Here is a 13473-nt window from a genome sequence, read left to right as displayed (position 1 = left end):
CTTGATAACTCTTATTGGAGCCAAACAAAATGGGAATTACAAGAAATGGCCAGGGACGCATACATCACCCTGGCTTACTCCACCTCTGAGCATCTGTCAATGCCCAAAATGTCAGAAAGTTGAGTCATAGGTTGGGTCTATGGACAAGATGTACTGGATATTTAGCCCACCCTTGGATTAAACCACATTCCCTTCCTTCTACACAGTTGGCTTCACAGTAAGTTTAGCCTGGTAATTTAAAATGAATAAATAGCTCTAAATAGAATCGAACATCATCCCGAGAGCAGAGATGACAGGTTGACTCCACATTCTCACCTTTGCTCGAGTGTCAGCAGTCTTAGAGGCTCTTGCTAAATGTCTGGCTCTTTTCTGGAATTTTGCTTCTTTTTCCCTGAGAGAGAAAAAGGAATAGTATAATTTAGATACCACTTGCCCAACTTTCAGGAATAAAAACTTACATGAGAAACAATTTTTATTGTTCTCCTCAACTCCACCTGGCATGTCAGAAGTGGAAATGGGAAGGATAGTATAAATATTCCCTTGATCCTGAAGAAAATATATCATATATGGACTATTATAGGCAAGAATTTCTGCCTTTAACTGTGACAACTCCCTTGAATACTTTCAACAGATATCCATGTCTAAAAGCTATCTGGAAGCTATCTAAAAGCCATCACCAACTTTAAAAGGTCACCAATTCTAAAAGATATCTACAACATTATTTGAAACCAGTCATTAGAAGACTATATTTAAACCAAATCAAAATTCTTATCACCCCGTTTGCTCCCATTTCTCATCCCTAGAACCTCACAGAGCAAATCAAACTGCTCAATCAGTAACTTGAAGAAACTTTTACACCTTGTAAAGTCTCATTTTTTCCAGTTAAGATAATAAATTTATTCCAACACAATTTACATAAGTAATAAAATAATAATTGGTAGGTCATGGGGGCTCATGCCTATACTACCAGGTTGGGTAGCTGAGACAGGAGGATCACAAGTTCAAGACCAGCCTCAGTAACTTAGTGAGGCCCTCAGCAACTTAATAAGACCCTGTGTCTAAAGAAAACAAAACAAAAAATAGGGCTGGGTTTCCAGTTCAGAAGCAGAATACCCCTGAGTTCAAACCCCAGTACTAAAAATAAAGTAAAATAAAAAAATAATAGAATGAGCTGTGCATGGTGGTGCACTCTTGTAATCCCAGCATGTGGGAGGCTCAGACCAGAGGATCTCGGTTCACAGACAGCTTCAGCTATTTAGTGAGGCCCCCTGCAACTTAGTGAGACCCTGTTTCAAAGTAAAGAATAAAAAATTGGGCAGCGGTATAGTTTCAAGGTCGAATGCCTCTGGGTTCCATCTCCAGACGCACAAATAATAATAATAATAATAATAATAATAATAATAATTATTATTAATAATAATAATTAATAATAAGGGAATGAATGACTCCAAAGTGATCATGTGCCTTGCAAGTCTTAAGGTATTTTATGGTTTAAAATTATTTTTCAGTAAATCTATTATAATTATAGTTTTGGTCTCCTACTAAACGGTCTCATGCAACGAAAAGGAAATTTTAGAGTGAATAATATGCATGCTGGTTAACATTAGTTTTTAAGAGAATGATAGAGGGGTATCAAACCTTCCCGGGGCCCCCCAACAACCCTGCATTCCTTCAACATCCCACAATTTCTTCACTAGAGACAGTATATTATCAAAGCTTCATTATCCTAATATTATTGGACATGGCAAATTAAGTTCCTGACACATACCAACCTGGCATTTTAAAAGGCAATTATAACGTAATTATCTTAAATGGATAAGCTCAGCATTGTCTTACTAACAGTGCTGAAATTTTGATGGTCAGAAATGAACATGACCTCCCTTCTCAAAACAAACTAAGGAACTGGAGACTCAGTGCAGTGGTAGAGTGCTTGCCTGGTATGCACAAGAGCCTGTGATCAATCCTAGTACTCCAAAATTAAAAATAAAAATCTAGAGACTCATTTTCTAGGACACTCTGGTTTGAGGACTCATAATTCATAACTGAGGTTTCTTAGACATTTAGGGTGTTGTGGGAGAGAAGAAACTCTAGTTAAGAAGTACTGAATGGATGCTGAAGCATTGGATAGTATCCTGGTAACCTTCTAGGACATTCATTCTCTCTTGGGCTACAGGGAGTTGGAAGTTACAATCCCTTTCGTCCATCTCATCCTCGTATCTTCCCAGAGATTTGAGGACAAGGGCTTCTCCAGAGTCAGGGTGTATTTGCTCTGATCCTTCTGAAAGTTTGCTGCCACAGGGAGCAAAGGCATCTTCTCAAAGGCATCTTCTCAACCTCTCTGCTACAAGAGATTCAAGTTTTAATAGGCTCAAAGAATCTAAGTTTCTGTCTTAAATTCTTTTCCCCCCTTAGAATTAGGAAAACTCAAAGTGGACTCAATCCTCGAAAACCAATAGAGTGTTGTGTAAGATATTAAAAGTGGGTCCTCTGAAACACCTCTGGATTCCCATTTGAGTGACTATTAAAATCATTCTAGGTGGGTACAAATTATCCAAGTATGTGTGTGGGATGGTTTTTGATGATTTTTATGCATTTTTATTTAACTATTCAGGTTTAGAAAAAATATATTTGAAAGAAAACAAAATAAAATATTCCCTAGTTCAGAGAAGACTGTGTAACCCAAATACCTAAAAAGAAAGATTAGCTTTACTTACAATATCATTTTGCATGTTACACATCTGCTGATAAGCATAAGCTCATCAGGGCTTTGAAAAAGTTTTTTATCTTGTGGACAGAATAATTTTCCATTTTTCATCAACGCTTGAAATTCACTGCATGTTTCCTGAAGAAGAAAAAAAGAAGAAAAAGTTGTGTTTGTTGTAACTTTATCAAAATAAGTCTTTCTGTAAGGAACACTTTCTTGAACAATATATATATATATATATATATATATATATATATATATATATATATTCCCCCCCCCGGTATGGGGGATGGAACCCAGGGGCATTCTACCTCCAAGCTATACCCTCAACCCTATTTTTTATTCTTTATTTTGAAACCGGGTCTCACTGAGTTGCAAAAGACCTCACTAAGTAGCTGAGGCTGTCCCTGAACTGTGATCCTCTGGTCTCAGCCTCCCAAATGCTGGGATTACAAGCATGTGCCACCATGACCGGCTGAACGGTATTTTTTTTTTAATAACTACTATCAACCTTGTACAGAAGCCATTCAGTCAACTGATACAAATAACACAAACAAAAATAATGACTCTGACCTTCCAGTTAGAGATAGATAATTCACCTAATGGACATTTACCTGATGCATTTATTGAAATAGGTATAAGAAGGATCTTGCGTCTAAAGACTGAACTTATATTTCATAGTTCTAATGTATGACCTCAATAGCCTTAGCATTAACTTTTCAAAGGCTCAATTAGGTCCCCTAAAATAGGAGGTATAAATATATTTATATATTATAGAGGTTGTAGAAAGAATAAATGTTATAAGTTTATAAAGTCATCAAAGAATGCCTGGTACATAGCAGATTATTATTATTATTATAGTGGTGATCATTATTATCGGAATATTCAGAAGTGACACATTAAACACGTAGCACACTATAAGCCAGGAGTAATTGCTGTGAAGGGGATACCCAAGGGGTGTGGAGTACCAAGCCAAGATGCATGATCACTGAGCATTAAAAAGTAAAATGCCTCTGCCCACACTCCCCAAAGCATTAACTGCAAGATACCAGCTCCAAGAAATGTTAACAGCAGTTAAAGGAAGAAGAGTTCTCCTTAGTCAAGTATGTTTGGAAAACACATTTCCACTCTGATTCATTTTCTGAAAAAGCAAAAGCAAGCAAGAAACAAAAATAGATCCTTTGATACACCATTTGCCTTTTGGGTGCAGGAAGACTTATTTTAAAGCTGATAAAACTGAAAAGTTCAGGGCCTTTCACTGTCACAGCCTTCTCCCGAGGTCTGGGGAGAGGCCTAGAAAATTTGCATTTTCATGTTTGTATTATTATCTTCTCATACACTTATTGGTGCATTACAATTTACATCATAGTAAAATTCAAAGTCATACTAAAAAAAAAAAAACCAAACACGTATACAGGGCCTGGTGTGATTCCCTTAAGGCCGCAACAATCTACCCACCACTCCCCATACATGCTAGTGAGATTGGAAGTGACACCTTCCTACATGGATGAAACATGTATGAAACACCTTCATACATACATGACCTCCCCCATCCTCCCCTACTACTCTATGAGCCTGCCCCCCCTCGCTCTCTTCAATTACCTAAAGTCTCTTCTTTCCTATTTTCTGTCGATCAGCTCCTATCTTTCTGAGACTGGCTGATCTCACTTAGCATGATGTTCTCGATACCCATCAGTATTCCTGAAAATGACATAACTTTGCTGTTCTTTAAAGCTGAGTAAAATTACATTGTGTATATATATACCACAATTTTGTTATCCATTCATCTGTTGATGGACACCTAGACTGGTTTCATAATTTGTCTATTGTGAACTGTGTTACTAAAAAAACATGGGTACGCATGTATCATTATAGTATATTCTGACTTTATTTCTTTTGGAAAAGTACTGTAGAGTAGTATGCTGGATCACATGGTGGTTCTATTTATAGTCTTTCCAGGAACCTCCTTACTGATTTCCATAGTGGCTGTACTAATTTGCACTCCCACCAACAATATAGAAGAGTTCCTATTTCCCCACATCTACATCATCATTTATTTTTATTTATATTCTTTATGATTGCCATTCTAACTGGAGTTAGATAGAATCACAGTATACTTTTGATTTTCCCTGATTGCCAATTAAACATTTTTTATTTATTGGCCAACTGTATTTTTTTCTTTTGAGAAGTGTTCCTTCAGTTGAATTATCCATTTTTAATTCTGTTATTTGGTTTTTTTTTCCTTAGTTAAGTTTCTTCACTTCATCATATAGTCTAGATATTAGTTCTCTCAGAGGACTAGCTGAAAATTTTTTCTTCTATTCTGTAGGCTCCATCTTCAGACTCTTGATGTTTTCTTTGCTGTGCAGCTTTTCAACCTGTTATCATTCAATTTATTACTTTCAGTTTTATTTCCTGGGTTTCCGGGATCATGTTGAAGAAGTCTCAGTTAGTGCCTCTATGTTGGAGGGTTGCTCCTCTGCCTTTTTCTAGTAATAACAGTTTCAAAGTTTCTGGCCTAATTTCTAAGTCTTTGATCCATCTTGAATTGACTCATATGCAGAGTGAGAGCCTGAAGTCTAATTTTATTCTTTTACATATTTATATCATTTTCCCAATACCACTTAAGTATACCTGTTAAAAAGCTATATTTTCTCCAGTGTATATTTTGGCTTCTTTGTCAAAATTCAACTAGTTATAAACAGAATTCGTTTCTATGTCTTCTATTCCATTGGTCTATGTATCTGTTTTTGTTCCAGTGCTATGCTGCTTTTCTTACTATGACTCTATAGTATAATTTGAAATCAGATATTGTGATAACTACAGCATGGCTCTTATTGCTGAGAAATGCTTGGCTATTCTGGGTTTTTTGTTTTTCCACATAAATTTAGGAGTGTTTTTTCTAGCTCTGTAAATAATGATATTGGTGTTTTGATAGAGATTATATTGAATGTAGATGGCTTTTGATAATAGAGATTGCATTGAATATGTAGATAGCTTTTGATAGTATGGTCATTTTGATCACATTTATTATACCTATCCAAGGATATGTGAGGGTTTTCCATCTCCTAAGGTCTTCGTTAATTTCTTTAGTGTTCAATAATTTTTTCCTTTTTTTTTTTTTTTTGCATGTGTAGTAATAAGGATGGAACCCAGGAGCTTTTCTATCTCAGGGCTATACTTCCAGACCTATTTTTTATACTTTATTTGGAAACAGGATCTCACTAAGTTGCTGAGAGCTTCACTAAGTGTATCAGCCTCCCAGCACTGGGATTACAAGCGTGCACCACCACACCTGGCTAATAATTTTTATTGTAGAGATATTTGACCCCCTTGGTTAGACTTATTCTTAAGTAATTTTTTCAGACTATTGTGAATGGATTTATTTACTTATTTGTTTATTCATTTATTTATTTATTTGGAAGTACTGGTGACGTAGAACCTAGGGCATTCTACCTCTGAGCTACAACCCTCAGTCTCATTTTATTTTTTATTTTGAAACAGAGTCTCAAAATTGCTGAGAGCCTTGCTAAATTGCTGAGGCTGATCTTGAACTGAGATCCTCCAATCTCAGCCTCCTAAGTACTCGGATTGCAGACATGCACCACCATATCTAGCTTGGATTATTATTATTATAATTAATTAATTTAGTTATTTATTTATTTTGGTGGTACTGGGGTTCCTGGAAGCCCTTCTTCTTCCGGGCTATACTCCCAGACCTTTTTTTTTTTTTTTTTAAACAGGGTCTCAAGTCAGCAAGGCTGACTATGAACCTGCGCGATCCTCCTGTCTCGGCCTCCCAAGCTCGGAGATTACAAGCGTGCACCACCACGCCCGGCTGGCTCTGGATTTTTTTTTTAATTTCTTTTTCAGTTAATTTGTGGATTTATAGAAAAGCTAATTATTTGTGTAAATTGATTTTGTATCTGAATATTTCACTAAATTTATCAGCTCTAGAAGGCTTCTGGTTGAATTTTTTGGATCTTCTAAATATATAATTATGTAATCAGCAAAGATAATTTCAGTTCTTCTTTCCTGATTTGTATCCATTTAATTCTTCTCTCTTGCCTTATTTCTCTGGCTAAAATGTCAAATTTCATATTGAAAAGGAGTAGTGATAGTGGGCGACCTTTTCTCATTCCTGATTTTAAAGATAATTCTCTTTTCCCATTCAGTATATTGCCTTTATGGTGTTGAGGTAATACCTTCTATTCTAGTTTCTTCCATGTTTTAACTTAAATGGGTGTTGGTTTTTGTCGAATGCTTTTTCAGCATCTATTTAGATCACATAATTTTTGTCCTTGGTTTTATTTATGTGGTGAATTACATTTATTGATTTGCCTATGTTGAAGTAGCCTGGAATGATACCAACATGTACAATTTTCTTAAAGTTGCTTTGAATGTAAATTGTCAGTATTTTATTAAGATTTTTGAATGTAGGTTGATCAAGTATATTACCTCTCCTCCCATCGAACAACTGATATTATCATGTCATCAGCAGGATCGTTCCAATTGAATGAAAGCTTTTGAATCTATGGGATGAATCTCTCTCTTTCTCTCTCTCTCTCTCTCTCTCTCTCTCTCTCTCTCTCTCTCTCTCTCTCTCTTTCTCCTATACTCGGTGCTACTACTATTTTCTTATTCTGCACAAAATTATTAAAGATACATTTATACTTGGTTTGGGCTTATTTTTGTAAATATCAATGATTGTACTTCAAGTTTAGAGAGGATAGTAGAAACCATTTTGAATATTAGAATTGGTGGGGAAAAGAACAGTAGAATGATCTCTTGAAATTGAGTGTTCTTTCTTCTCATTCATTAATTATGTTTTTTTGAAGGCCTGCTATATTTATCACTCCCTTCTTTCTAGGAGTTTCAAAATTAATGGCCATTTGTGCTTTCTAGTAAAGTACTGAGTCAAAATGTTATGCTTCATATTATCTTTGGATATCCACTAGGCCTTTCAACTAAGCTGCTGGGATATAAAGTTTTGTTTCTATTTTGCAAAAAAATGTCTTACTTTGAGCTACCTGTTTCAGAAAAGAAGGGAGAGAGAGAGATAGATAGAGAGGGGGGACTTTGTTCCAACTCTGCTGAGCACAACTTTCACCAAAGGATTGATTATAAGATTCTATTGAGCCTCCTATATGTTTATAATAATTCAATCAATCCACAATCACTTATTATGATCTTACTGTTCTTCTCTAGATGGCAGATACAATAGCAAATCAGACAGAAGTACCCTTCTAAACAGTGCTTACAGTCTAATGGGTAACTATGCATCTAATCTAGCCTCATAAACATGGTGGACAGTGGCAGCACTTATTTCACTTAGTGGTGAAGAATAATAATTTTAATTTCAGAGACCACACTTGTATAATTTTGCTAAGGATGAGCTGTTAAAATATCTCTCAGAGCTGGATATGGTGACATATGCCTGTAATCCGAGTACTTGGAAGTCTGAGATAGGAGGATCACAAATTTGAGGACAGTCTCAGCAACTTAGTGGTAAGACCCTGGGCAACCTAGTAAGACCCTGTTTCAAAACAAAAAAATAAAAAAGGTTGGAACTGCAGCTTGGAGGTAAAATGCCCCTGGGTTCAATCCCCAGTACCACTAAAAACAAAAATAAAAAGTATCACTCTGATTATCATCACTGGCCAGCGATCTTGTCAGAGTAGCACAGCAATCATTTCTGAAGACAAAATAGTGACTATACATCTTGAGATCCATCTCTCTTCTCTGATGCTATGGTATTCAATGACAAGTTTGCAAATGGCTGCCTCGCTTGCCAGATGCAATGGTTCTATAAAGTCCTAAAAACTTTATAAAATAATATCTGATATCTTCACCATAAAAACACATCCCATGTAAGGTTGCTCTTGAATAAAATGTATAGAGCAAAGACTCACGATAATACCACAATGATCTAAATCACTTTAATGTTTAATTATAAAAGAATAGCATCAATTCAGATAACTTCTGAATTGAGTTTCTACAATTAGATGAGAGTCTAAGTCCTAGAAAGAATCACTTTTTACAAATGGGCATCAAAAATTTAGAGAACAGGGTAAAAAATTTGCTCTTGGTATTTAATTATTTAAGATGAGGTTTGATACTATGTTTTTGAGTTAAGAAATGACTTAGTATACTCTCTTGGAATATAGGGAAAGACCACATCGATTGAAAGCAGAAGTTGTGTTTCTTTTTGGGAAAATGAATGATCTTTCCAAGGGCCGTAGAGAGATGGTTGAAGCAAGCAAAGGTCTAGCCCAGTAAGACACCCTGGGGTGGGGAAATGACTTTTCAGCAACTATTCCTTGCCTTATACCTCCCAGCACTCAACTAGTTTTTGTTCTTATTTTTTAATTTAATTTTTGTTCTTATTTGTAATTAATAATAATTACAAAAACTAGCTTTTTGTAATTATTATTACTGTCCTTTTTTCTCCTTGTCTCAGAAACATGGGTACCTCTTGGGCTAAGGGCTCTCTGCAGGTTGTGCTTCATACTGTCTTACACTGCCCATCCACCGGCCTCAGAATCAAGTCCTTCAGCTCCGGCACAGCTTCATGTTGGTATTAGAGGACTAATGAGCTTGCTTTGGTTTTGTCATATCCCCTTTGTGACAACAGATTTAAGCATGATGTGATTAAGGTCCTTTTAGGTTACTATAGTGCTTTTCTATGCTGTTCTAGCTCATGTTTTTAACATTCAACGTGCTTTAATGAGGCTAAAAAGAACCCAAGATACTGAATTTGGGAAACAACAAAAAATTTATCATCATCGATAGTTTTACTTCCTGGCACAGTATCCAAAGCGTATGATTAGAAACTTTTCCACAGAAAGAACTACTTCTTTGTGTGGTTCTTACTTTTTATATCTACACACATAATTAAGCCTGTTTGTTTGTTTGTTTATGATACTGAAAATTTAACCCAGGAGTATCCTACCTCTGAGCTACACCCCCAACTCCTTTTTATTTATTTTTTGAAACATGATCTCACTAAGTTGCTGAGGATTTTACTAGTTGCTGAGTATTGCCTCAAATCTTTGATCCTCCTGTCTCAACCTCCCAAGTACTGAGATTACAGGGCTGTACCACCATGCCTGGCTAAACATGTATTTTTAAAATATGTTCAAAGAAATATAACTTAATGATATAAAAATATCAGTGCAAGCTGGGCATGGTGGTGCATGCTTGTAATCCCAGTACTTGGGAGGATCACAGGTTCGTGACCAGCCTCAACTATTTAGTGAGGCCCTCCTCAGCTTAGTGAGACCCTGTTTCAAAATAAAAAAATGAAAATGGGGCTGGGGGTGTAATTCGGAGGTAGAATGCCCCTGGGTTCAATCCTCAGTACTTCAAAAAAATATCATTGCAAAATTTGCAATCATCAGCCATTTTCATGGACTCTGAAAAGGAAAATGATGGCTTCATGGGTCAGTAAGACTTATACCACATCCTTCTTTGTTTCAGAATAACATGTCCAAGGAAGCATGCTTTCTGGTTCCTAAAATCAAGCCTTTTTTTTTTTTTTTTTACCTACTCTAACATACTTTCTGTTTCTCTCCTTCACTAGCAAACTTAGATGAAATAATTGAGATTATGATGAAATTCTCTAGGACATTCCTGTAAGAAGCTTCCTTTTAAAACAAGTGCTGCAGTAAAACAAAACAGCAACAACAAAAAAGAATTTTAACCGTAGTTCAAAGAATTCCAGTGTATAGAATAATTATTTTACTTTTTTATTCTTTTAATGTTCATGGTGCTGGAGAGATATGGCAAAGTTTGTTATATGAATTACACCGCTTTAAATGCTCAGTCAATGGCAGACATAGTGTGTGTGTGTGTGTGTGTGTGTGTGTGTGTGTGTGTGAAAAAGAGAGAGAGAGAGACAGAGACAAAGAGAGAGAGAGAACTATTCTATTTGTCTTCCAAACAGAAAATTTTAATTTTTCATAGAAAATTATTATCATGTTTTTTTTTTTTTTTAATAAAAAAGACCTTTCCTGGTTGGCATAGCTCCCTTCTCTTGCACCAAGGCCTCTGCTTCTGCCTGGTCTGCTTGGTCATCCTCTAGGGCCCTCCTGGTCTCCAGATCCTGGGTCTAATGCCATCCCAGCAGGAATGGATAACACCTCCACTCCTTGGACTTCCAGTCCTACATCCTCCTTGTCTATTTTCCTCCGTACAAATTTAAGTTTAGGAAAGGAAGGATTTTCATCTACTTTGTTTACTTTAGAATATTCCCAGCATTTCAAACAGGACCTGACACATAATAGATGCTCAATAACAGTTATTGGATGAAATATAAGCACTGGACTATATGCAAGATGCAGCCAATTCCTTTTGCACAATGATGAACAGAAAACATTATATAGCACTTTATGTGGTATCTAATGACTTATTCAGTGGTTACATGGAATAATAGAATGTTGTTGATTTATTTTGTACTTTGTATAAAACTTTGTACTTTGTACTTGGTTTATGGGATTTTAAAGCATTCTTTTAGAATAATAAATTACCTCTTGTAGGTGTCCATCATCTTAAATCTTAAATACATTGTGTGTGTGTGTGTGTGTGTGTGTGTGAGAGAGAGAGAGAGAGAGAGAGAGAGAGAGAGAGAGAGAGAGAGAGAGAGAGATTCATGTCTTGATTCATAAAGACCTGTTTCTGTGTTTTTAGCAAAAGCCATTGCCACTTATCAGTGAATATAATTATTAAGAGGAAGGTTTTGGCCACAAACCATTTTTCTTTAGGCACTTTGGACCAGATTCAATTAAAAAAAATAAAACAAACAAAAACAAAACAAGACTAACCTGATTCACATCCTCACTGACAGCATCTGGGACAAAAATACAGAAACCAAAGTTAAGAGAACGTAAAATAGCAAACAAAACAAACATGTTCACTCAATGCAGGGTTGTGATTGCTTTCATTGCAGTATTCTTTATAATCACAAATTGTTTTTGAACACATTAAGGTTTACATACCATACCAGGAGACCAGAGCTTACACTCACTCAGAAAGGAACAATCGCTTTGAAAAATAACACTCATGTGCTTCCTGACCTCCTCAAAATATTTAACTTCCAAAAGGTCCTAAGGTCCTCTCAGAGTAAAGTATGGCACTATCACTTAATAAATGATAACATAACATACAGACCAAAGGTTATATCAGTTTAATGTGATTTGAAAGTAAGTATACTGTAGCATGAAGTTTATTATTATAAATACACATAAAATTTTATTTTCTGAATTCGGGCAATTGTGCCTCCCTGTTACAGGTACAAATATTAGAAATATGTAAAAAATTCCCAAATCACAGACTGTTACATTCATTCATTAATGGACTGTCTTGTAGCAACATTTAGTTTAGGTTAGTGGGCTTCATTTACATATAAAGATTTACCTGAGGTTTTCTCTGACATTTTCTATTTTTAAAATTTAATGATTTCCTGAGTAAGATAAATATAGGCAACTCTGGTCCCTTCACAACCAAATAGCAAAGCCAATACAGAAATCTAACTTCTAGTTCTTACAAAAGTCCTTCACACTTTAGGAACAAGACTTTGAATTCATTTTGAATTTGAAAATACAAAAATAAAATAAGCCAGAAGGCACTACTGCTTTAAAACAAGAATAATTAGATCTTTATTTGATCAACATTTTATATTTACAGATGATATTAAACTATATAGATTACTTACAGATAAGTTGTAAATGCATAAATAGATACACAGGTAGTATGAACTGATAGGCTTTGTAAAGGGAAGATGCAGAGAAATCTATTAGTTTGTCAGAACTAATAGAGACTAAATGGGAGAATTTCTTATGGGTAAATTCAGATATTGTACTACTTGCTATTTCTAAACACAACATTGTTGTAAACCCATATGTCTAAATCTTCAAAACTCTGTGTTTGACAAGGTATTTCAGAATTATCCATCCATATTTATAGATATACATATATGCATATATATGTATATTTATATATACATATATATAAACATTTTTTGGTGGGGGTGGGGGAGGAAAGTCCCCTCCCCAGGGCTTTGATGTGTGGTAAGAGGCTTAGGTTGCATGCAAATTGCTCACCTTGTATGAGGCAAAGAGCCAGGGTCAGAAGCAGGGCCACTGCGACAGTCTTCATGTTAATGGTGATATAGGTTGGCTACTGATCTGCTCCGTGCATTGCTCAGCTGGTGCTCTGAGACTGAACCTGTGAGTTGCAGCTCACTTTTATATTCAGCAATATGGTGACACATAAACCAGTTGTTCAGGCTCACTCAACATCTACCACACCAATCTCGCTTCCATCCTTTAGGATCCTGTCAAGGTGGCGGATTTGAGCAGATAATGTGTGTTTCTAAGGTGGTAATGGGTTTTTATGATAGCTCCCCCTGAAGGCAAGACACTGAACCCACAGACCCACTCAAAGTCAGATGTTCCATAGGCTTAGGTAAGAGCTGCGTTCCTCAGCAACAGTAGACGTATGGTTTCATAGAGAAGCTGTTTTCAACTGAACTCCCTTCATAAGTGAGAGGGGTGGGGAAAAGAAGACAGGTTGGTTGTCCTACCAATTAGGTAAAGATGTAAAGATTTCTACAGCTGGAGAAAGTTGCTCATACCAAGAGAACCTAGGGTTCCTGTTAATTCCGTTCATAGATGCTCAGAAATATCTGAATTGTCACAAATTCGAGACATACATTAAGGATTAATTATCCTAAGAGAGAACCTAGAAAAATGCTAACTTGGGGAAACAAA

The 13473-nt window shown here is 35.9% G+C and overlaps 1 protein-coding gene across 1 annotated transcript in view; it reads right to left on the bottom strand.

Moving 5' to 3' along the window:
• Positions 1 to 12859, bottom strand: part of SPINK5 (serine peptidase inhibitor Kazal type 5) — a gene marked incomplete at its 5' end in the record, with an annotated part of 79206 nt that extends 66347 nt beyond the window's left edge. Inside the window, 4 exons of the mRNA XM_080699222.1 lie at positions 316 to 391; positions 2715 to 2842; positions 11527 to 11552; positions 12805 to 12859. Of these exons, the coding sequence (XP_080555348.1) occupies positions 316 to 391; positions 2715 to 2842; positions 11527 to 11552; positions 12805 to 12859 (285 nt within the window). The remainder of the gene's footprint in view (positions 1 to 315; positions 392 to 2714; positions 2843 to 11526; positions 11553 to 12804) is intronic.
• Positions 12860 to 13473: the final 614 nt, after the last annotated feature.

This window comes from Muscardinus avellanarius (genome assembly GCF_963383645.1).
Source record: "Muscardinus avellanarius genome assembly, chromosome: 7".
NCBI classification, from domain to species: Eukaryota; Metazoa; Chordata; class Mammalia; order Rodentia; family Gliridae; genus Muscardinus; species Muscardinus avellanarius.
Note: the sequence above shows the minus strand (reverse complement) of the source record. Positions and strands in the feature narration are given on the sequence as shown.